The sequence below is a fragment of the Dreissena polymorpha genome, chromosome 3, assembly GCF_020536995.1.
Source record: "Dreissena polymorpha isolate Duluth1 chromosome 3, UMN_Dpol_1.0, whole genome shotgun sequence".
In the NCBI taxonomy this organism is placed as follows: Eukaryota; Metazoa; Mollusca; class Bivalvia; order Myida; family Dreissenidae; genus Dreissena; species Dreissena polymorpha.
In genome coordinates, this window is record NC_068357.1 from 108,328,256 (window position 1) to 108,354,666 (window position 26,411).

General features: G+C 36.0%; 2 protein-coding genes across 8 annotated transcripts in view; one reads left to right on the forward strand and one right to left on the reverse strand.

Annotated features, from left to right (window-relative positions):
- Window positions 1-4,763: 4,763 nt before the first annotated feature.
- Window positions 4,764-10,629, reverse strand: LOC127870933 (cathepsin Z-like). The gene is made up of 6 exons (XM_052413525.1): window positions 10,414-10,629; window positions 8,316-8,434; window positions 7,512-7,736; window positions 7,154-7,304; window positions 6,716-6,881; window positions 4,764-5,387 (listed from the first exon to the last, which is right to left on the reverse strand). The coding sequence occupies exons 1-6, from the start codon at window positions 10,572-10,574 to the stop codon at window positions 5,256-5,258; spliced, it is 954 nt and encodes a 317-aa protein (XP_052269485.1). The 5' UTR covers window positions 10,575-10,629; the 3' UTR covers window positions 4,764-5,255.
- A 225-nt stretch (window positions 10,630-10,854) lies between these two features.
- LOC127870932 (pachytene checkpoint protein 2 homolog) overlaps window positions 10,855-26,411 on the forward strand; it is a 42,092-nt gene continuing 26,535 nt past the window's right edge. For 2 of the 7 annotated variants that reach the window (XM_052413520.1, XM_052413517.1), the window contains exons 1-2: window positions 10,869-10,964; window positions 11,124-11,203. In XM_052413520.1, coding sequence (XP_052269480.1) covers window positions 11,124-11,203 — 80 coding nt within the window. In that variant the 5' untranslated portion in view covers window positions 10,869-10,964. Of the gene's footprint in view, window positions 11,204-26,411 lie in introns of all 7 variants that reach the window. The other 5 variants (XM_052413523.1, XM_052413524.1, XM_052413521.1 and 2 more) reach the window with 5 other exon arrangements.

The following is a 26,411-nucleotide window of genomic DNA, read 5'->3' on the forward strand; positions in this document are numbered from 1 at the left end:
CTTTAAAGAGGGACCCCGGGGCGGCGGTACCTAGTGCGCTCAACGCGCTGGGGAAACAGTCTCGGGGATGAAGACGACGGCTGATGACAACAAGTGGGCCATAAAGGCGGAGCTGTGTGCTGCAGCGGTGCTGCGTTCAGACATGAATTTGTCTTTTGAGATTGTCTAACTACCAGTGCACATTAAGGTCTCATTGGCCACCTTGCACTGGTCTATTTGGATCTAAATTATTTCTTTGGCGAAAACCCGGGAAGCCGGGGTAAATTTGACCTACTTTGGCTCTAAATTAATCTTTCTCCCCTGAAAGGTCACAGGGGCAGGTCGGGCTACTATGACCTCGTAAAGAGGCCAGTAGGACCTGTAAATAAACTCTGAAATACACACGGGGAGCGGGCAGTCTGCGTTCGATCGTCGAACAGTTCACAACGTTAAATACCGTACATTCGCGGCCATAAGTCTACCTCGGCCATAAGTCGAGGGGTATAATGTGGCTAGAAAAACTTGGTTTTTTGCCTTGACTCTGCCATAAGTCGGGGGGTAAATTTCCTTTATCTCGGACATGTTTAAGTGACGTTTTAGTCATGGTTCTGAGGGCTTCTGTACCGGCAGTTGACATTTTTTGGGATATTAATAATAAGAATATATTTAAAACGAAACATTCAACGTTTCAATGATTTATTATAACGAAAAATATATTTTATTGTTCAAAATCATAATAACATATCATTGATTATTTCGAACTTAATATATATTTCACAAATCAAAATTAGTATCCCATTTAACGTAATAACTTTCAGTGTTTATATTATGAGCAGATATTTTTGTATTCAAATGTTAGTGCTATTGATGTGAAAAAACGGTAAAATCTTGAACGCAGAAATTCATTATATGGTAAAAATAATTGTAACTTGCTCTCAAATAATCAACAACGCTTTCGCCATTATGCGTGAAACACGTGAATTTACCAACACTCGCATCGCTCGCTATTCGACTGTTATATACATATTCGTAAATCACGAGATACCCGAGGAATAATTTTTGCATTCTGGAAAAACGTCTTATCTGATAATACTAAGCAGATGATCCAAAGTAATTGTGTTTTTGATATGTCCACTTACACTTTTTAATAATTCAGGGTGAGTGCGTTATATTATTATAATCATTCAATGAATGAAATCTTTAATCAGATAAGATCTATTTATTTACGAAACGATTATGCATAAATTGTGGGACAGTTGTGAATAAATCAACGAAACCACACCTTCATCCAATCAAAAAATATACCATGTGAAGTTGAACAATAGCGATTGGTTAAAGGCGTATCCAACGATCAAGTAATTATTTTTGATTGGTCAGAAGTAGTTTGTAGCAGAACCGTTGTGCATATCATTAACGGATAACTATTTTAGGCGTGACGCAATATAGACAAATGATCGAAAGGATGCCAACACTATACTTTACACTTTGATCTTAGTCAAAGGCCGAGAAGCGATAATTGGTGGCATAAAGACACCTGCAACTGTTGACAGTTTGTATTTACACGGATTAACTTTAAATGGGTACAAGTGTCAGCCGTCGATTTACTATTGTTCTTAGCAGACAGCGGGCGATGTATCAATAGACAAATTGCTATGTATAATTTTCACCACTTTACCGTATGTCACAAATGTTTAATATTTTCGAAGTTATTTTTACATGTTTTTATTTGGACTTATTACGAAGATTAATGAATTAAAAACCAATGTAAACATGAATATTTTGTTATCGGCGGACATATAAGTAAAAGACGAGTCGGCCTTCCCGTAAACAGTCATCATTCCTCCGCTTCAGAGATTTATTACTTTTAAAAAAAAGGTACAGAAATATGTTTTTTTATTTTTTTTATTTAGTACCTCATCCATAAGTCGAGTTGACTTTTTAAGTCAATTTTGGCATCGTTTTTAGGTCGACTTATGGCTGCAAATTTACGGTATGTTGCATTAGAGACCTTATACCATTGAAATTATCTGGGACTTTGGATGCCTTTTGAGTAGAAGTGACCCAAGCAACTTTGCGCAATACACCATAGCTTGCTGGGTAGCTTCAATAGAGACTCATACCTTTGTCCGGGTCACAGGTTTTCATTGGTGATATAAGACAGTGCACGTTTCTGGTCTCGTAGGTCAGCCTGAGTCTGTCAAGCTACTGATTGTCGCTTGTACAACATTGACCGATTGTCTTCCTTGCATAACGCAGAGGGGGGACATTGATTGTCTTCCTTGCGTAACGCAGAGGGGAGACACTGCAGACTCTTTGGTATAAGTCCAAGACGACCCAAGTCAACCCAAGTTGACTCAAGTCATCCCACGTTGACCCAAGTCAACCCAAGACGACCCAAGTCGACTCAAGTCAACCTAAGTAAACCCAAGTCGACCCAAGTCAACCCAAGTCGACCCAAGTCAACCCAAGTGATCAAAGCAATCCAAGTCGCACAGGGCATACGGAACCGGCTTGTATAGAGGCAAATTATATTATTTGTTTATCAAATCACACGGCTAAGGAAAGCCCGAGGAAAAGCCATTATATATATATATATCCCGAAGGAACGGTAGACACGTTACAAAAATTGGTGGCAGCGGTGGGATATATTGGGACGACCTTTAAAGCATCCCGACTCAGCCTCACGATGGCTTCACATCAAGAACAAAGCGACTTGGATAGGATAAGAGCCGAACTTGAGCATGTCAAGCTAGAAAATGCTAGACTAAAACTTGAATCCGAGATCACTGGTATTGAAAGGGAATTGGAAATTGCTGCAAATACATCGACATCGACGTCCACACCCAAAACACTCGGGGACGACACGGTGGGTAGCGACAGCAGTTGGGATAGCGACCCCGAAGTTGGTGTAGAGGAAGAACCTTGCATAGATTTTAACGTAGGAAGAATAATCAGGAAACGGACAGCGCCAGAACCAGTTATGGCTCCTAAGAAGCCGCATCTGGCCGTAAAGCAGGCATGCAGCTCCTGGATAGGAAACGAGGTCAGCTGTTATCGCCCACTTGAAACTGCCGCTCCAGACAATAGTTCGATGAGAAGACAGGTCCCCACGGTGGTTGGCTGTAACGTACAGACCCAGACAGACGAACCTAGGGTAAACAAATGCGATGTGTGCGATATCACCTTCGGCAACCAGGCCATGATGTTCGTACACAAGGGTTGCCATTGTGTCGACCATCCTATGAAATGTAATGTCTGTGGTGAAACATGCCATGACGCGATGGGATTCTATATCCACATAACCATGATGCATACTGCCAAATGACTGAGACACATTTAGAACTGCTAGAGTTAGCTGTATAGTTTATTATTACTGTTTCTTGTTCATTGTTTCATCAGGTCACACTCATGTTTGTTTTTCTCATCCCATCAGGATACTAGTCATTCATTTAGCATTAGATATCATGTTTTGTCATAACATTTGCTTTTAACATGACTACCGGGAGTAGTATTTTGTTCGTCAATAAAAGATGTCGTTGACGTATTTGTTTAACACTTAGACAGAGTATTGTAAGCGGGACGCTTAAATCGGAGGCGTGGGTAGTGTGACGATTTTGGCCGGTATTTTATCCTTTAGGTTCATTATTCTTTGAGTACATTCGATCGTCGAACAGTACACAACGTTAAATATGTTGCATTAGAGACCTTATACCATTGAAATTATCTGGGACTTTGGATGCCTTTTGAGTAGAAGTGACCCAAGCAACTTTGCGCAATACACCATAGCTTGCTGGGTAGCTTCAATAGAGACTCATACCTTTGTCCGGGTCACAGGTTTTCATTGGTGATATAAGACAGTGCACGTTTCTGGTCTCGTAGGTCAGCCTGAGTCTGTCAAGCTACTGATTGTCGCTTGTACAACACTGACCGATTGTCTTCCTTGCATAGCGCAGAGGGGGGACATTGATTGTCTTCCTTGCGTAATGCAGAGGGGAGACACTGCAGACTCGTTGCTATAGGTGTAAGACACCCGAGGTGACCCAAGTCACCCAAGACACCCGAGGTGACCCAAGTCACCCAAGACAACTCGAGTCGACCGAAGTCGACCCAAGTCAACCCAAGATAACCAGAGTCGACCCAAGTCAACTCAAGTCGACCCAAGTCAACCCAAGTCAAACCCAAGTCAACCCGAGTCGACCCAAGTCATCCCAAGTGATCAAAGCAATCCAAGTCGCACAGGGCATACGGAACCGGCTTGTATAGAGGCAAATTATATTATTTGTTTATCAAATCACACGGCTAAGGAAAGCCCGAGGAAAAGCCATAATATATATCCCGAAGGAACGGTAGACACGTTACATAAAGATCAACGAATATTTCCTAAAATAAAGTTAACTCGTAGAAAATCAGTGTTTCATACAGCAATATTTTGTGACACATAAAATAGAAACAAGCATTTTATATCTCTGAAACACTATGTTACCATACCACATCTAGCGATGAAACTGATTTTTCACAGTTTAACTTTATTTTACGAAATATTTTACGAATTATTCTTTGATTTTGAGAATTTATGAAGCTTTAAAAATGTACGGGTTATGACTACATACACTCAGGATTTGAGAAATCTGAGAATAGATTGGTGAATAAGTCTATAAATAAGTAGTATCAAGTAGTGTTTTTTTCACCTATGGGTTAGTGGAAACAACATTTTGATGCAGAAAGTTTTGTAAAAATAACCTGTTTGAGGATCATGTACCTATATAATTATAAAGAAGACACACTTTTCCTGAAAAATAATTTTATTTATTGTAAAGACAAGCAATATCACATGAGTATCAAATAGCACATATGCATGAATATCTAATGGAACTCTGTTCTTACAATTTACAAGATAACTGACTTTTTTACATAGTCAAAAGTTAAAAACACAACACTTCAAAACAACGATTTGAATTTAAAACCTTTATATTTTCAGTATCCATATTCACAGTTTGCATTGCACATAAGGCAATAAGATTTTTTTAAATCATCATTCTGTCCAGTAATTTTTCATTTATCAAAAAGAGTGATTTATATTGCAACATGTAAACAGTTGTCCAAACATATGTTTTCCTTTAACAGATTTAGGCTATAAGTAAATGACTGGGATCATTTTGGCTTTTGCTGGTCCAAGACTGGCTGGCAAATATAAGTGAAAGATACGGAATTTGTTAAATAGGATTAAAAAAAATTTAAGTTGTAGGGTTTCAGTAATTATTCATCGCCACGGTAACTCAAGGCTTGTGTGGAACACTGGGCACGATGGGGTCCCCATAGGCGCAGCGGGTTTCAATTGCAAGGTTGTATTTACCTCCCTTGCCACCCATCGCCTTGCTCGTCACGATACGGAACCATCCTTCTTCACCCTGCAAAAGAAAGATTTAAATTTCGTATCCATTACGGATGGTAGCAAATAGACACCGAAAAATCGTTATCCTTTTCTCTTAAGAAAATAAGACAATCTTTCTGTTTCTAAGACATAGTAATAAAGCTATCTAGCACCTTATTTTGGTCATTACCTGTATAAAAAAATGAAAGTGAAATGTGTCAAATACATTAAATTGAATTTTATAGTTCTTGATAGTTTGTATATTTACAATCACAGGGTACGATTTTTTACAAGAATTTTGATTAAAAATAGGGATGGAAATAAAAATAGACGTTCAGAAAAAGGCCGAGCCCCTAAAATCCTTGCACCTTGATTGTTAACAAAAAATAATATGTCGGCTGTACAAAAGAGGATTGAATGCATGAAAGTTGGCAAACAATGACTAAAATATTAGTTTCAAACTATTCCAAAAAGTGTTTTTATCTTTTTATTTCTTAACTGAACCACAGCTTAACAGATTTATTTAGACCTGCAATAACCTATCAATAAGTGCAGTCTCAATCTGAGTATTTTCCAATACCAGTATAATTTAATTCAATAAAGGATATATGTTGGATTTGGAGAAATATTGATTTTAATTCACTCGTGATCATAGAATTTATATATTTTCACTTGTGGCACATTCCACCGAATCCAACACATTTTCCTTGTATTTTATACTTTTTTCACCGATTATTTACATTGTAAAAGAGTTTAACTGGAGAATTTCACTTGAAAAATGACGTTATTTCATCAAAAAATGATGTCAATTCACAGTAAAACGGTGAAAATTAACGATACCGGTAATTTTCACTGTTTTAAACAGTAAATTATCAGTTGTAATTCACTGATGTTTCTCTACAAACCACCGGAAAGCATAAAATAAGTAGTTTTACATTCCAACATGGTGTCAATGTAAAAGAATATGATCCAATGTTAGAAAAAGACTTGAACACATCCCTTGGCTATCATTAAATAGACAACTAGCTTCTCCCATTTAGATAAGTACCTATGCTCTGTTCTATGGAATTTAGGGGTAATTACATACATCAAATAAATTTGAACCTGGGCCTTCAGCATTTCAAACTACAAACTTCGGGGAAATGTGCTCATAAACAATATTGCATCAGCTATAACTAATACATACTAGACTACAACATGAAATGAGCCCTGTTCTGTGGAAACTTGGCTTAATTCCTATACTGGATTTTATTTAGAAGAAACCTCCTTAAAAAAGAAAAATTCAATAAAAGCCTGTGCAGACTGCGCAAGATAATATGTGACAACACTTTATGCTCGTGCATTTACCAGGCTAAAATGACTTACCCATGGGGTTCCCCAGGAGTTTCGACCAATCCAGTACTCCGTGCCGTTAGACGACACGCCCCACCCGGCAACAGAGATAATGTGATTAATCTCCGTAAAAGCGTGGTATTCAGCGAAGATTCCACCCATGTATGCCTCAAGTCCGTCAGTGGCCATGACACCACAACTGTAAACGAGAGGACATGATTAAAATATAATCTAGTTTTAAAATTTTACCTTTATTTTATCAAAAACAATAGATACACACTGAGTCTGTTTTTTAAAATATGGATATGTCAAACTACGGAAAAAATCAAAGTATAGGCATAGTTAAATTTAAAAAACAGGCATGCCTACAAAGAATAACACTTGAAAAATCTTTACAAAAATAACACTTACAAAATGCAAAAGGATATCCCGCCTTGCTATATGCTATACAATACACCCAAATGTCTTTACCTGATTGGTCCATTCTTGTAGATCTCCGCCATCATGTTGTCACGACCAGAAACGGAGCCATAGTCACCGACCTTGGTCACGTTGTACTTCGGAAGGTCGTAGCACTTTCCAAATGTAGAGCAAGTTCCGCACTGATTGAATACGTCACAGTCTAACAAGAGTATAAAAAAATTTGAGTGCAAAGTTGTAGGGAATATTCATTTTTAAACAAATGCATACCAATGATAACAACAACATTTATTAACTCTCTAATAAGCATATAATAGCTTGTTAGACATAAACCATATTCTAAATGAAACATTCATTTAATATGCCAAGACACGTTTTAATTAGTTGTAACAATATACAAAATTCCTACCCTGATCTTTGGCCTGGTAGTTATTGCACGTTTCATCAGGGATGCCCGACTTGTGTGCGTACTCGTACACGCCTCTATCGTCTCCGCCCTCGCAAGACCCCGCATCTCCGCAGTCAATCACATTCTGGATTGACAGATACGCTGATGGCCACACCCCCTTTCTCTGGATGTTGATCCTGTCTGCCAGAGCGCTGGTGGAGCCCATTCCCCAACAAGAGCCACAATCTGGTGATAAAGAAAGGAATCAATTTTACAAAAAAAATAATGAAAACAGAAGATTTCTCACAAACTGAATTTTTCATCAAAAAGGCGTGTCAAAGAATTTTAACCCTTTACCACTTAGATATGTATTTTGACGCATTTGTACTCCCTGGAAAGTTGCATTTAATAAAATTGACTTGCAGGCTGTTTTGGTTTTATGGTGTTTGCACATAGCCATTTTCACTTTGCATCCGAGTGTGAAAGGGTTAAGATGGGTTTGTGAAATGAAGTATCAAGCAATAAAAATGACCATAATTCCCAAAATGACCATTTCACGACACTAAATTGCTTATTTTAGGGCTTTTCCCAGCTTGCCCGGTAACAGTACTTTTCCCAATAATGCAAAACAATATCTGACTCAAGTTAAAAATTAAAAAGAATCCATATATCGATCTCTCTCTCTAAGACTATATCTATACTTGTAAATTACAGCTGCCACAATCAATACCATTAGAATTACTTGTTTAGATAGGGAAGATTCATAAAGACAAATTTGAACCAACTATTTGACCAAAATACTGCAAATTTGCATGGAACCCTTACACTGCGGGATGTGCTGATTTCTGGTGGTGCTGACGTAGTTCACGCCATTCACGTTCCTCCAGTCCCAGCTGGCGGGCAAGTCCTCTACGCTGAGGAACTCATGAGGCCGTGGGTAGGTCCTGGAATGGAATGAGTCACAGGATTATATGGTGCATCATACTAGAGGGGGGTATTCTAAGTACACAGGATGTTGTGGTATCGCAAGTAGGTCCCTTAATAAAATGGGTCAGAAAGATTATGCAACATCCTGTAATAAGTCATCCACGACCCAATGCCCCATGGGGAAAATATTTATAGGTATTTAAAGCTGTACTCTGGGAAAACAGGACCTCATTCATGTGCGTAAAGTGTCGTTCCAGATTAGCCTGTGCAGCCCCCACAGGGTCATCTGGGACAAGGATTTCTGCCTAACATGAATTTTCCCTAAGGAGAGACTTCATTTCAATAAAAATAACATACATGTGGAAATTGTCGTCCCTGGTTAGCTTGTGTGGACTGCACTTTACACATATGATTTAAGCCCAGTTTTCCCAACGCGCTGGAAAATGTAAATAGGTGCATTACACTGGTGGGGGATGTTCTCAGTGTTGAGGAAGTCATTGGGTAGCTATTCCCTGATGGTCAGGCAGTAACCACTGCCCAATAAGGGAAAATATTCTTTGGTGCATTGAAAATCATAATGTAATTAATTTAATAAATGCAAAGACATTTCAATGTGACTGATTGACTGACTTTAACCCTTCCCTTTCCCACTCAGAAACTTAACCCTTTTTTGCTCAGAAGCAAAATGAAAAATGGCTATGTGCAAACAGCATAAAACAAGAACAGCCTGTTAGTAACTCGCAGTCTGTTCTGGCTTTATGCTGTTTGCTGCTCATCAGAATCTAAGGTCTAGAGATGAAGCCTTTAAAACTTGAATATAGCAAGAAAGGTCTTTAATTAAATGTAAATTTCTAAGGGACCACAAACATGTCAAAATACATATCTAAGTGGTAAAGTTTTAATACTTAGTTATCAGGACATATTGGAGAATCAAGGTTGCCGCTCCTTAAAAATTTTCTTCAGCTAAAAATGCCATATGATATGTGGAAATCCATAATTTAAAATATTTATTAATGATTTTATTCAATAAAATTTAAAGCAAAAATTACAAATAATGAATAAAAACAAATTGTGTAACTTATAGAATGTGTATTCTTAAACCAAACAATTTAACTGTGTTATCAAACCGTGTGACTGATAATATAATAGAACATTATTATAATTGATAATGTCATTCAAACATATTATCAAATTCAAAGTCAATGATAACCTATACATCTCACTGACACTTACAACTGATTGATATCTTTATGTGTACATGTCCACATGCAGTTGACCTATTTAAGAGGAGCATATTCACATGAATGCCAGGCGTTTGCACTTAAATGTTTTAAAAGTCTTTAAGTCATATCAAGGCACAAGTAAAGATATCCACACTTTTCCAAGGAAAGAAGCCTATCCTTCAAGCAATTACTACTTACTGCACTTCACTATCTTCCTGCAGTCAACTTGAAACAGAGATTCAGGCAGAAATCCATATACATTTTTAGAGTGTTTTTTTTTAATTACTGTTGTACAACTGTTTCTTTAAAGCTATTCTTGGTTCATTTTTTACAATTGCACGTTTCATGCCATAATACTTCGATGTTTTTAAAAAGCTACCGATAGATGCCTTGATGGACTACCAAATTAATTTTGTGAAATGCCATGCAGGACTTAATTCTAATTGCCCCGGGCGAAGAGTCAATCATGCATTTCTCCCAGCTCCGGATAATTAAGCGCTGGACCAAGTGCCTCAGGTAAGAAAGGCCTGATGGGTGAGATGAAGCATGTGATTTGTGACATTTAAAGATCATGTTTTGTTAAATAGCAATTTAATGAACATTTTATATACTTAAGTAAAGAGTGTCCTTTAGCTTGTTTGAATATGATGATTATGATTGCACATATTTTTTTTTAATTTAGACCTTTTATACATTGTCAATTTGATAAAATGTGAACAAGATCCATTAACCTCAATAATATTTAAAATGAATTTTGCTTTATATCAACTTACTTGACACCAAAATCTTCATCCTTGATCATTGGGATGAAACCATATTTGCTCGTCTTTCTCTGCACTGTGCGGGCAGGCTTCAAGTCAAATAACTCGAACTCCTGCACAACTGCAGCATTTATCGCTGCCACCAAAAACCCTGCGAGAATTAAAATTTTCATGATTGTTACCTTCCTTGTCAGGACTCAAATGACGCTTTTTGTTTAATCACATGATGAACCATGTGATGATGAATCACGGGACAATACCGTGAATTGCCGTATTGTGCTCGGACAAATCCGGAGATCGCCCGATAAACGTCCGTTGAAATGTCGCAATTAATATCGAAAATTCGAAATAAACGATTACATTGAAAAAAAATGAGTAAAAGTTATGTTAAATTTTCTATTTATTTACATAAATGATTTAACTTATATCGTAAAAAATCGAATGACGTAAAATGAAAACAACACATTTACGACAGCGCGAGATTTGAAGAAAAGCTTCTGCAGATAAAATTAAAAAACTTTTAGAGAATCTCTTTTGTTATTGTTAATGTCAAGTGAACATTTGTAGGAAAGAAATTTCAAAGTATTAAACAACTATTGTATTTTTCATTATTCACGGTGATGACTTGCTTACATAAAATGTTTTGGGGTAACATGCCCAATTGTTGAACTTGTTTATTTTTGATAATTTCTGTCCTCAGAAATTTTTATCTGATTTTTAAGATGTCATCTTCTGTTCTTGGAAGTTCGACTAGCATGGCTGATAATATTTACCATGTTGAAATTTGCCGTGATCCACACAGGTAATTATTGAGCAGGTTTTAAAAAAACTATGCCGTATGGGAAAGTCCCCGATAGCAGAAGAAAATAATGCTGAAGATTAATATTTTTCATAACTTTTCTTATTTAACATAGGATTAACATTATGAGCATAAATAATCCAATAAATAAAGTCATAAAACAAACCTTATCAATGCTCAGTTACTATACTATATAGTATCTCTATAAGCTTAAATGACAGAGTCAACAATTCAGTTGTAGAAGATGATTTGGATGGGTGCTGGAGGTTTCGGTAAATGACAAGTATGGTAAATTTATAGAGGTGGTATACCTACAATGAGGTGTTAATGACACCTATCAGCAATTTTTTTCCTTCTCTATAAAGTACCGGTAAAGGCACTTTCCCAATTACAAAAAATCTACAACTTTCCCAATTGCTGGCCAAAAATTCCCAATTTAAGGTAAAGAAAATAAAATAAATATTTTTTTATTTTTTTTTTGGAAAATGCAACATGTTGTTAGTTTCCCTGTGCAGCTCTATGGTTTGAACCTAGGTAAATATAATATTGACAGCTTGAAAACACTTAGAATCAATTTTAAAGTATTTGGGAGCAGTTTGAGGGTTTCACGACTCGATTTTCCCCAATTTTCAGGTTTTCACAACTCGATTTTTCCCAATTGGACTGGTACGGGTACTTTTTCCGATTGGACAAAAAAAATCGCTGCCTATTATTGGCTTACAATAACATCAGGGGCATATATTTGCAAACTGTGGATTAATTTTGAGTTGAGAAATTATTGCTATGCCTCTGTAAAGAATTAAGGGGCATGAATGAGCTACCTCTGAACTTTTTAAAACAAATTCTTTTAGGAAATTGTAGTTACCAAACCAAAAAAATATAGGTTGAATTTAAAAAATAAAATGTAACTCTATTGAAAGTAAATTTACGATTTAAATAACTCAATACTATTTTTTTTTAATAATTGGTACTTTTATTTAAATAACATAATAGTAATAATAAATGATGATTTACGACGGAATCAATGTAAGATCTTCAATTAAGTTTAATGCTATTAAAAAAAGGTTCTTGTAAAATATTGTAGAAATTATTTATTAGAAATGATTTCAGTGCAAATATAAAGCGCAATAGTATTTTGGACCATGGAAAAAATTTCTCAATATATATACATGAGGTAGTTTGCCAACATAATGAATGTGTTACCCAGCTCTTGCCACATGAAGCCCACCTCTTGTAAGAGCCAAATGTTGAATTTCATATTACATATTACAATACACCATCAGCAGCCGAGCGATTAGGACATTAATTTGGGAACAATGGGATTTACGTCCAAAATAACTGATTTCATTTTTTGCCTGAACAAATCCGTTGAATAAAAAAATACTGATTAACTTTGTAATCCGTTTTATTTGCCATATATTAAAAATAAAACACATTTAAAACATGGATACAATATATATAGGACATATTTGAATCTTTCATTAATTTTGGAACAATGGGATTTACGGCCAAAATAACTGATTTCATTTTTTGCCTGAACAAATCCGTTGAATAAAAAAATACTGATTAACTTTTTAATCCGTTTTATTTGCCATATATTAAAAATAAAATACATTTAAAACGTGGATACAATATATATAGGACATATTTGAATCTTTCATTTTGTTTATTTTTTTTATATATATTGGATAAAATTATTTTTATCTGATGCGTCACTTTAATTAAGGTTTTTCCAACTAATTGTATAAAAACATATATATAAAAAACAAAAAATCATGACCTAAAGATAAACTTTTAATATATAAATTAAAGATAAACTTTTAATATATAAATTACCTCCCTTTATTTGAATATTAATAGGTTGCAAGCCTGGATATTTAATATTAACACTTTGCAAACATCTCTAAATTGATAACTTCAACTCCGTACATTTTAATTAGATCAGTATTTTTTTTTCATTCAAAATCGGGTCCGGTTACCGGACCCATTCCCAATGGAAAAAAGTATATATTTTTCCCAAATGGGAGCTAAAAATTCCCAAAGGAAGGTTTCCAAAAAAAAAAAAAATTATTTTATATTTTAGATCTCAATATTTTGTTATCTCCCATCCACATAAGATCAACTTTAGTAAATATAATACTGGACACACGTGTATTCTCAATTTTGAAGCATTTGTTAGCAAAACAACAACACTTATTTCCAAATTTTAGTCAAAATTCCGCGAATTTTCCCAATCCAAAGGGACCCGGCCCCATTCCCAAAATGGTGAAAAAAAACACTGTAGATAATTTAATTAGTGCCAAACAACTCTATTAATGTACACGCTTATCGACTTAAGGTGCGATAATCCCTATTTATACCAATTTACCGAAACCTCCACGGCATTTACTATATAAATCCAATTTTCCAAACTTGTCATTTACCGAAACCTCCATAACTCATTTGGATGTGTCACAAACTGTTCAATGTTGTGTAAAAATGAGTTGCCGGGCCCTCTGTTGAATTTTTTGTGTGTGAACTTTCTAAATTTGTGAGAATTTGAGTCACAAACTTCTAAATTTTGTGAAAAAAAAGCCATTTAAGAACTCAAAAAAGCTTCGCATTCAGTTTTAATGAACATTTCATCACGGAGCGTATATTGACAGGATTTGAATCCAGTATTTGACCCTTATTGTAATAAATTCAATTTTATACAAAAACTAATCATCCGATTTTATTGGTTTATACGTTATCTTGTTGCTTATTATTTCCTCTTTTAAAAGATATAACTTTATTAAAAGTATATTTCCGTTGTTATTAATGGATTTATAGCGTGTTAAACAAAAAAACACAACATTTTATGTTTTACCCCCACGCATTTAACTGTGTCGTTACTTAGTCACGTGACCGGTAGCTATCGATTAGCGTACATCGAAGAGCCCAGGTTATACATTTTGATGAACCCATTAACATCTTTTTAGCTCATCTATTTTTTGAAAAAAAATTATGAGCTATTGTCATCACCTTGGCGTCGGCGTCGGCGTCGGCGTCCGGTTAAGTTTTGCGTTTAGGTCCACTTTTCTGAGAAAGTATCAATGCTATTGCATTCAAACTTGGTACACTTACTTACTATCATGAGGGGACTGGGCAGGCAAAGTTAGATAACTCTGGCGTGCATTTTGACTGAATTATGTGCCCTTTTTATACTTAGAAAATTGAAAATTTTGGTTAAGTTTTGCGTTTAGGTCCACTTTTTTCAGAAAGTATCAATGCTATTGCATTCAAACTTGGTACACTTACTTACTATCATGAGGGGACTGGGCACGCAAAGTTAGATAACTCTGGCGTGCATTTTGACAGAATTATGTGCCCTTTTTATACTTAGAAAATTGAAAATTTTGGTTAAGTTTTGTGTTAAGGTCCATTTTATTCCTTAAGTATCAAAGCTATTGCTTTCATACTTGCAACACTTACTAACTACCGTAAGGGGACTGTGCAGGCAAAGTTATGTAACTCTGACTGGCATTTGGACGGAATTATGGGCCCTTTATACTTAGAAAATTGAAAGTTTGGTTAAGTTTTGTGTTTTGGTCCACTTTACCCCTAAAGTATCATAGATATTGCTATCATACTTGGAACACTCGCAAACTATCATAAGGGTACAGTAAAAGGACAAGTTGCATAACTCTGGATGTCATTTTTACGGAATTATGGCCCTTTTTTGACTTAGTAACTTTGAATATATGGTTAAATTTTGTGTTTCGATCCACTTTACTTCTTAAGTATCAAGGCTATTGCTTTCAAACTTCAAATACTTTCATGCTATCATGAGGTTACTGTACCTGGCAAGTTGAATTTTACCTTGACCTTTGAATGACCTTGACTCTCAAGGTCAAATTATTAAATTTCTCTAAAATTGCCATAACTTCTTTATTTATGATTAGATTTGATTGATACTTTGACAAAACTACTCTTACCTGACATACCACAATAGACTCCACCCAAACCATCGCCCGTGCCCCCCCCCCAACCCCCCCTCCCCCCCCCCCTATTTTTTTTTTTTTTTTTTTTTTTTTTTTTTTTTAAGATCATCTCACAAATGACCACCACACCCTCACACTATACCCCCCCCACCCCACCCCCTCCCCAATTTTTTTTTAAACGGTTAAAAAACAAAACTTTTTATTTTGATTATTTTATGTTTGAAATACCGTCCAACCATCGCACCCAAGAATCCCCCCCCACCCCCCCCCTCCCCCCACCCGAATCCCCCCCCCCCCCTATTTTTTTTTTTTTTTTTTTTAAGATCATCTCACAAATTACCACCACACCCTCACACTATACCCCCCCCACCTCACCCCCCCCCCCATTTTTTTTTATGAAACGGTTAAAAAACACAAATATTTATTTTTATTATTTTATGTTTGAAATACCGTCCAACCATCGCACCCAAAAATCCCCCCCCACCCCCCCCCCACCCTCCCCCCCCACCCCCGATTTTTTTTTCCTTTTTTTTTCGCATTTTTGGAAGAAAATGTAATAAATGTCCACACCCCCACACAATGCACCGCTCTTCACTCCACCCCTCCCTCCTTTGTGATTGAAAATAAGAGTCCCTTCACCTTTAAAAAGAAAATAGATGAGCGGTCTGCACCCGCAAGGCGGTGCTCTTGTTTTAAATTATACTTTCATTTCTCGGCCGATTTTGATTATATATCATTAGAAAGCCTACGTTTTGTAGTTTTCAGATATATAAATATATATGAAGTTTTTATGCCCTGGTAGGGTGGCATATAGCCGTTGAACTGTCAATCAGTCAGTGTGTCAGTCTGTCCGTCTGTCCGAAAACTTTAATGGCCATAACTTTTTCAATATTGAACATAGCAACTTGATATCTGCCACTCATGTGCATCTCATGGAGCTGCACATTTTGAGTGGTGAAAAGTGAAGGTCAAGGTCATCCTTCAAGGCCCAATGTCAAATAAATGGCGTCTGTCTGTCCGTCAAAAAACTTTAACTTTGGCCATAACTTTTTCAATATTGAAGATAGCAACTTTATATTTGGCATGCATGTGTATCGCATAGAGCTGAACATTTTGAGTGGTAAAAGGTGAAGGTCAAGGTCATTCTTCAAGGTCAAATGTCAAATATATGGCGTCTGTCCCTCCGAAAATTTTAACATTGGCCTTGACTTTTTAAATATTGAAGATAGCATTTTGATATTTGGCATGCATGTGTATCTCTGCATAGAGCTGCACATTTTGAGTAGTGAAAGGTGAAGGTTAAGGTCATTCTTAAAGGTCAAATGTCAAATATATGGCGTCTGTCCCTCCGAAAATTTTAACATTGGCCATGACTTTTTAAATATTGAAGATAGCATTTTGATATTTGGCATGCATGTGTATCTCTGCATAGAGCTGCACATTTTGAGTAGTGAAAGGTGAAGGTTAAGGTCATTCTTAAAGGTCAAATGTCAAATATATGGCGTCTGTGCGTCCGTCCGAAAACTTTAACATTGGCCATCACTTTTTATGCCTCCTTTCGAAGAAAAGGGGGCATATAGTGATCAGACTGTCCGTCTATCTGTCCGTCCGTCTGTCTGTCCGTCTTTCCGTCACACTTTGCGTTTAGGTTTCGAAAAATGCTCATAACTTCTATGTCCCTTGAGTAGTGCTGCAACAATACGCCAAAAACCGTATTGCAATATATTGTCAGTTCAAAAACCCGTATTGCAATATATCGCAATATATTGCTTACTTGTACCAAAATTATAACTTGCCAATTACCTGATAATCCTGTATATTCCAGTTTTAAAGCAAATTCTGGTATATATTTACTATAAATGTGCTCAAGAATAACAAGAAACACAAACATTCGCAACTTTTCTTAAGTATCAAATACATTTTGGCATTCGTTTCTATTTAAAGATGTGATGAAATAAAGTCCAACCGGGGCGTTTTTTCCACTGAACACGCGTAATTCACCTGACGTGATGTTCCCGTTTTTATACAACACAAAATACACCCATACTTTCCATGCCACGTTCTACATGTCTGTATAATTTTCGCGTGCTTTTTATTGAGACAAACGATAAAGCACTTTTTATTTGACACTAGAATTTTTTATTGTCGCATTAGCATTAAAATTTGGAAGCGTAATTCCGAAGTTCGGAATACAAATTTAATAATGCTCAATTCAGAATCAAACAAAACATTTACAGCTGTGCGCAATTAATTCAACGATAATCTGTTCAAAAGCATCGAACAAATGCTCCGATGTAACAACGCTACTCCGTATAATACACTTTCAGAATGCTATTTTTACGGAATTTTTTTTTACACTGCTTTGTTTTGTTTACCTTGTTATCATTATTTCGAATGGCTTTTCTGGACAAATGTGAATGAATTTTTGTAAAATGTTCGTACCGGTATGATGAAAATCGTATCGCAATACAATATGCAAATTGCGTATTGCGATATATACCGATAAACCGGTATATTGTTGCAGCACTACCCTTGAGATATAACCTTCATATTTGGTATGCATGTGTATATGGACAAGGCCTTTCCATACGCACAAATTTGTTTACCCCTGTGACTTGACCTTGAACTTGGGGTCCACGTTTAGGTTTTGAAATCTGTGTTTAGGTTTCGAAAAATGCTCATAACTTCTATGTCCCTTAAGATATAACCTTCATATTTGGTATGCATGTGTATATGGACAAGGCCTTTCCATACGCACAAAATTTGTTACCCCTGTGACCTTGAACTTAGGGTCCGCGTTTAGGTTTGGAAATCTGCGTTTAGGTTTCGAAAAATGCTCATAACTTCTATGTCCCTTGAGATATAACCTTCATATTTGGTATGCATAAAAATTTTGACCCCTGTGACCTTGACCTTGAAGTTAGGGTCCGCGTTTAGGTTTTGAAATCTGCGTTTAGGTTTTGAAAAATGCTCATAACTCTATGTCCCTTGAGATATAGCCTCCATATTTGGTATGCATTATACGGACTAGTCCTTTCCATACGCACACAAATTTTGACCCCTGTGACCTTGACCTCGTACTTAGGGTCCGCGTTTAGGTTTCGAAATCTGCGTTTAGGTTTCCCCTTAAACTTTAACATTGCCCATAACTTTTGCAATATTGAAGATAGCAACATGATATTTGGCATGCATGTGTATCTCATGGAGCTGCACATTTTTAGTGGTGAATGGTTAAGGTCAAGGTCATCGTTCAAGGTCAAAAGTCAAATTTTGCAATATTGAAGAATGAAGATAGCAACTTGATATTTGGCATTCATGCATATCTCATGGAGCTGCACATTTTGAGTGGTGAAAGGTAAAGGTCATTCTTCAAAGTCAAAGGTCAAATTTTGCAATATTGAAAATAGCAACTCAATATTTGGCATGCATGCATATCTCATGGAGCTGCGCAATTTGAGTGGTAAAAGGTCAAGGTCATCCTTCAAGGTCAAAGGTCAAATTTTCAATATTAAAGATATCAGCTCGATATTTGGCATGCATGCGTATCACATGGAGCTGCACATTTTGAGTGGTGAAAGGTTAATGTTAAGGTCATCCTTCAAGGTCAAGGTCAAAGGTCAAAATTTTGCAATATTGAAGATAGAAACTTGATATATGGCATGCATGTGTATCTCATGGAGCTGCACATTTTGAGTGGTGAAAGGTCAAGGTCATCCTTCAAGGTCAAATTTTGCAATATGTATTAAAGATAGCATCTCGATATTTGGCATGCATGTGTATCTCATGGAGCTGCAAATTTTGAGTGGTGAAAATTCAAGGTCATCCTTCAAGATGAAGGTTAAAAGTAAAATTTTGCAAAATTGAAGATAGCAACTCCATATTTGGCATGCATGCATATCTCATGGAGCTGCACATAATGAGTGGTGAAAGGTCAAGGTCACCCTTCAAGGTCAAAGGTAAAATATATGGCTTCAAAGTGGCTCAGTAGGGGGCATTGTGTTTTACGAACACAGCTCTTGTTTCTTCTGATTTGGGCAGCCCGGCGAGTTATAACTTTAACTTTTGCAAATATCATACCGTTTTAGAATCTAGATTAACAGTTAACATGTTCGTACTTTATACCGATTTGTAGCGTTTATATTTGGAGTTCAGTTTTTAAAACTACATCTTGCTTAGGAGAATAGAATTCTGCATACGATAGAAAAAAAGGTTTAAAAATGAAAATAAATAAGGAATGAAGGCGTACGAAAGTAGCGCGCGATCCTAATGCTCCGAACGTATGGAGTTTTAGAATCTAGGTTGACATGTTCGTACTTTGTACAGATTTGTAGCGTTTATATTTGGAGTTCAGTTTAAAAAAATACATCTTGCTTAGGAGAATAGAATTCTGTATACATAAGAAAAAAAATGGTTTGAAAATGAAAGTAAGTAAGGAATAAAGATGGAAGAAAGTAGTGCGCGGTTTTAACGCACCAAACTGATGCTACATGTACAGAAAAGCATAATTGCCAAGACCGCAGCATTCAGTTCTCTTCATTAGGACCGCGCGATACTTTCGTACGCCTTCATTCCTTACTTACTTTCATTTTTAAAACCATTTTTTTCTATCGGATACAGAATTCTATTCTCCTTAACAAGATGTATTTTTTAAAACTGAATTCCAAATATAAATGCTACAAATCGGTAAAAAGTACGAACATTTCAACCGTAAATCTAGATTCTAAAACGGTGTGATATTTGCAAAAGTTAAAGTTATAACTCGCCGGGCTGCCCAAATCAGAAAAAAAAACATAATATATTTTCATATTATATATATGAAACTGCGTAACGTAGGCTTTCTAATGATATATAATTTGTCAAAATCGGCCGAGAAATGAAAGTATAATTAAAAAAAGACGTGATAGGGTACATCAAAACGTATAACCTCGGCGCTTCCATGTACGCTAATTATAAAAGATCGATAGTTACGGTCACGTGACTCAGTTTCGACAAGATATTTGCCGATAAGGTCCTGTTTCATATCCATCTCATCTAGAGTCCGTGATTTCTTGTAAGTAAAATAAATATAAAAAATCAATAAGCTAGCTTATATGTAATTTGTTTATCATCATAGTTTATGTATTGCAAGAAATTATTTTAAATCAAATGTAGGGTCAGACAACAATTGGTCAATTTTGAGCGGTTGTTTAAACAATTGATCCAAACATAACAGTTTAATCAAAAGATTTGTTGGGTTATTTGTTTTATGTACATAATACATTACCATGCAATGAACAAGGCTTTGTCCTTATCAAAAGCTCTTGAAAATTTTGTTGTGCAGAAACAATTGAAATCTTTTACTTTGGATGAAAAGTTTTGCAGCTCATTTAAACTAAATTATAGCTCGATTGGTCATTGTTGGCTCGGGTACGACTAAAATGTACCCCGGGTACTCTTAAGTAATAAAAAGTATACTTTAATGTACCCCTGCATAGGTGGATCCAAGGGGGAGGGGGCGGATGAGGCGTAACAAAACCTTCCTCAACATGCTATTTAAGTATTAAGCTATTGCTTTCATACTTGCAACACTTATAAACTATCATTAGGGGACTGTGCAGGCAAAGTTATGTAACTCTGACTGGCATTTGGACGGAATTATGGGCCCTTTATACTTAGAAAATTGAAAATTTTGTTAAGTTTTGTGTTTTGGTCCACTTTACCCCTAAAGTATCATAGATATTGTTTTCATACTTGGAACACTCGCAAACTATCATAAGGGTACAGTAAAAGGACAAGTTGCATAACTCTGGTTGTCATTTTTACGGAATTATGGCCCTTTTTTGATTTAGTAACTTTGAATATATGGTTAAATTTTGTGTTTCGATCCACTTTACTTCTAAAGTATTAAGGCTATTGCTTTCAAACTTCAAATACTTTCATGCTATCATGAGGTTACTGTACCTGGCAAGTTGAATTTACTATACTATACCCCCCCACCCCACCCCACCCCTCAAATTGTTTTTTTTTGAAACGGTTAAAAAACACAAATATTTATTTTTATTATTTTATGTTTGAAATACTGTCCAACCATCGCAACCAAGAATACCCCTCCCCCCCCCCCCCCGAATTCTCCCCCCCCCCTTTTTTTTTTTTAAGATCATCTCACAAATGACCACCACACCCTCACACTACCCTCAGACTTTACTATACCCCCCCCCCCCCCGAACCCTCGAATCCCCCCCCCCTTTTTTTTTTTTTAAGATCATCTCACAAATGACCACCACACCCTCACACTATACTATACCACCCCACCCCCCAAATTATTTTTGTGAAACGGTTAAAAAACACAAATATTTATTTTTATTATTTTATATTTGAAATACCGTCCAACCATCGCACCCAAGATTACTCCCCCACCCCCCTTCCCCCCCCCACATTTTCTTTCCCCTAATTTTTTTTATTTTTTTTAAGATCATCTCACAAATGACCACCACACCCTCACACTATACTATCCCCCCCCCACCCCACCCCCAATTTTTTTTTTTTGAAACGGTTTAAAAAACACAAATATTTATTTTTATTATTTTATGATTGAAATACCGTCCAACCATCGCACCCAAAAATAATTTTTTTTATTTTTTTATTTTTTTTTAAGATCATCTCACAAATGACCACCACACCCTCACACTAAACCCCACCCCACCCCCCCCCAATAATTTTTTTTGAAACGGTTAAAAAACACAAATATTTATTTTTATTATTTTATGTTTGCAATACCGTTCAACCATCGCACCAAGAATCCCCCCCCCCTCTCCCGATTATTTTTTTTTTTTTGCATTTTTTTCCCGCATTTTTGGAAGATGATGTAATAAATGTCCACGCCCCCACACTATACACCCCTCTTCACTCCACTCCTCCCTCCTTTGTGATTGAAAATGAGAGTCCCTTCACCTTTAAAAAGAAAATAGATGAGCGGTCTGAACCCGCAAGTCTTGTTCTTTTTTTTCGTACACATCATTTCCCACTTATCACAGACAATCGCTTAATGTTTTAACTTTAGACTAAAATTGTGGAGCTTCAAGGGGGCTTCGCTTTCCTGTACCCCCTAGCACAAAGTAGCAGGGCTCTGCCCTGCGCCCAAAGCCCTGCGCCCACCAGGGGCCCTAGCGGCCCTCTGGACCCCCAGCAATGCTTTCAATATCCCGCCCCCCCCCCCCAAACCAGAAATCCTGGAGTGCCCCTGCCCTGGTACGGAAAGTATATTTAAACATACTGGACAAAGTTAGACTGTACCAGAGTATTTTTCCGCCCCAAATCTGATGTCATTAAATGCCCTACAGGATACAAAACAAAATTCTTTTGGAACAAAACCTTCCTCAACATGCTTTTTAAGTATGGGTTTCAATAAAATAGAGGCCCTTTTACAGAAAATTGATATACATATGAACATAATTAATTAAAAAAATAGCTGACAACTGGGTGCGTTTTAGTTTATTTTGCATACCTAGTACATTTAAGTATACTAAAGAGTACCCCCAGTACATTTAAGTAGTTCCAGAGCTGACCATGACCGATGGAGCTTAACTATGTCATGAACGATTTTGAAATTGGCTTTTTCTCTGATTTAAAAAAAGTTACGCCGTATCTAAAACCAGGTATTTTGAATACACATATCTGGATATTGATAAGGATGGAAAGGTTTCATGATTAGGGTGACACAACATGTAATGTTAGCCAAAAATGTAAAATGTTACTAGCTTCATTTGAAGTTTAGCCAATCAGGTTAATGTTAGTTGAATTACACAAACATTAATTCAATTGATGAAAATTAAGCAGAAAGTCACTTTACTTAATAACAATCAGGATTTATTTATTTCCATTTGTTCATACTGGACAATCAAGACTTGTCTGTCAATCACATACATCAGTGCTCCAGCCAAGCCTAAATGGAAGGGTGCCCCGCCCTGCCCTTCTGAAGCCCCACACTACCCTTCTGAGGCCCCGCCCTTCCCTTTTATTATCCCCCGCCATAGGCGGAGGGATATTGTTTTGGCGTTGTCCGTCCGTCCTTCCGTCCATCCTTCCGCCCGTCAGTCCGGCACTTTTGTGTCCGGAGCCATATCTTGGAAGTGCTTTGGCGGATTTCATTAAAACTTGGTATGAGTATATATATGGATAAGAGGATGATGCACGCCAAATGGCATTGTACACCATTGGATAATTACAGAGTTATGGCCCTTTGTACTTTGAAAAAATGCTTTTTGTGTGTGTCTGGAGCCATATCTTGGAAGTGCTTTGACGGATTTCATTGAAACTTGGTATGAGGATATATATGGATAACAGGATGATGCATGTTGGCGTTGTCCATCCGTCCAGAAAACTTTTGTGTCAAGAAATATAATGGCAGGGGATATCAATTCAACGAATTTGCTTGTTTATATATATTTTTTTGAGACAGATTATAATTGATAAATCTTGTATAACAGTGATATTAATTTATTAATTTTACTTATTGCTGACATTTTATTTACATGTTTATTAAATAATAATGAAAATAATATATATTTTAGCAGTTATTAATAATATACTGTGAAACCATTTATTTTCGCCAGCACGAAATTTCGTCATTTTTATAAAAATGACGATTTCGTCAGCACTTAAATTCGCCAATTCCTGACTTTGAAAAAAAAAACTGCTTCAGTCAATATCCGATTAGTTTGTCTGAAATATATCATGGTTGCGATAAATCGTAGTAGGGAAAGAGGAAAGGAGGGAGTAATTGCGTCATACTCAGTCATTCGAAAAAACGTGCTTTCCGGGGATTTCCTGAAAATTGCGCAAAAATATAAGTGAATTTTTGTAAACAAATACCCTACGTTTGGATGGAACTAATTAATCGTCATGATTGCTAATTTCTCTTTACCTGTTATGTTTTCAATTGCTACAAGTAACACATTGAAACATGTATCGTAAAACTTGTCAAAGCTGTCAATAATTAAAGGGGCCTTTTTACAGATTTTGGCATGTTTTGAAGTTTGTCATTAAATGCTTTATATTGATAAATGTAAACATTGGATCTAAAACGCTCCAGTCAAAAATCAAAGATAAAATTTTAAAAAGAAAAAAAAAGTGAGCCTCAGCAGGGCTCGAACCACTGACCCCTGGAGTCCTGGAGTAAAAAGTCTATGACTTAGACCACTCGACCATTCTTCCTGATACAATGTCAAACATATTTTATACTCTATATAAGTAATCCCATAGTTTCACAAAATATAGCGACAACAACAGAACTCTCCAAATTATTTATTCGTTTCGCGTTGCAACGCTTTATAATTTTCAGGTTTTTAAATCGTCAAAAGATGCATATAATGGCTATTTTAGAGCATGGTAAATGTTCAGTATTACTGTTACCTCACAAATATCATAACTAAAACGAAAATTTTCGAATCTGAAACAACTTTTTTTCAATTTTGTCAATTTACCGAAACGTGAAAAGGCCCCTTTAAAATATTGATAGCCCATAAACAAAGAACAAGCTATTTTTACATCTGTATTGTAGTGTAACGCAAACAACCAAACACAAATCAATATGTTATGTATAAATTTGTCATCAATGCGGAAAATGTATATAAGTCAGGTGTTGATCACACATCATCATCTTTTAATTTCGTTTATTGTCTTTGATCCTGATCCGCTGCGTGGAGGCTGTATAATTTGCAACAACACTGAAAAACACAAAACACACAATGGGTAATAAAGTTGTTAACAATTAGCGCTAATCATTACTATTCTACCTAAACGAAGTCAACGCAGTTGATACAGCTGTCTGCAATCGCGTTTTGGAGCAATGTCACGTGTCAGTTAAGTACACTGTGTAATCTACACCCTTTTGTGTCAAAACCGGATTAATCTTGATTACGAAACAGACTGAGTATGAATGCGTGGATAACGTTGGATTTTAGGGCCTCATGCATTTGGTAATTCAGTCTTTATAATTTGTTCAAATATATAACATAATAGTTCGTTAGGATCTTGAATTCGACAATCGGTCGACTGACAGAATACACGAAAATTAATGCCTGACGATTAATAATGGTTTCACAGTAAAAATTATATGCAACAAGGAGCATCCCAGATACAACCGCGCCCTTGAAAGTGCCCTTTTGACAAAATAACCCTGCCCCAACCCCTGCCCTTTTTAAATCCTAGCTGGAGCACTTCCTACATATATTGATAATCACAGAAACAAAGTCATCTAGCAATTAAACCAACATTATAATATTACTGTCTAATATTCTGCAAACATATTTTTCAACTTTGCCTCTTATTTAATAACAATTGACAGAAATGTTAAGTAATATAATTTTCTTTATGGTTTGTATTAAATTTCAAATTGTTAATGAAACTAACCTCAAATATTAGACAAAGTTTTGATAAGTTATACTTGCAGACATGAAGAATTTTTCAATCAACTTGTCTGTGAACATGTGAATAGTTTAAATAACAATGTCAAACATTTTGTATAGAATAAAACATCAACAACTTAAAATACAACATGAAGATAAATTCTGATCTGCAGTGAAACATATTGTAAAAGTGTTGTATGTGTAGACTTATACATTATTGGAAAACTTATACATTATTGGAAAACTTTATACTGTAATTTTGAAATCTGAACACATTTTATTTGATTATTTAGGCCTCTGGTGCCACAATTTTTTCCCACTCAACCAGACACTTCAAATAACCCTCCTATATGTTTTCTTTCATGACTTCTCAGCTTTTTTTTCCCAATTGGAAAAAGTACCAGTACAGTACCCATTTGGAAAAATTAAGGCAAAACCTCCTGAAATTGGCAAGATTGGCATTGTGAAATCTTCAGATGAGAATTTTTGGGTCCTAATTGCTTGGTTCTTAATTGAACATACCCATCTTAATATTCTTTCACATGGCTCAGTGGTTTTTTCATTCAAAATCGGGTCTGGTAATGAGCCCCATTCCCAATGTTAAGAAGAATGTATTTTCCCCCAAATGGGAGCTAGAAATTGCCTATGAAAGATTCCCCCCCCCCATTTTTTATACTTTTTGTAGATCTCAATATTTTGTTCAACTCCCATCCATATTATTTTAACCTTAGTAAATATAATACTAATAAAAACTTGTAATCTCAATTTTGAAGCATTTTTTAGCAAAACATCAACATCACTATTTTCCCAATTTTAGTAAAAACGCCGCAAATTTTCCCAATCCAAAGGGACCTGGCCATGTTC

What these genes read in the sequence shown, in the direction of transcription:
- LOC127870933 (XM_052413525.1), bottom strand. Translation starts at nt 10,574, where the DNA reads ATGAAAATTTTAATTCTCGCAGGGTTTTTGGTGGCAGCGATAAATGCT. An exon ending in AAATCAGCACATCCCGCAGT is followed by an intron (nt 7,737 to 8,315) that starts GTAAGGGTTCCA and finishes CTTTATCACCAG; the next exon opens with ATTGTGGCTCTTGTTGGGGA. An exon ending in ACTCCTGGGGAACCCCATGG is followed by an intron (nt 5,388 to 6,715) that starts GTAAGTCATTTT and finishes TTTCTTTTGCAG; the next exon opens with GGTGAAGAAGGATGGTTCCG.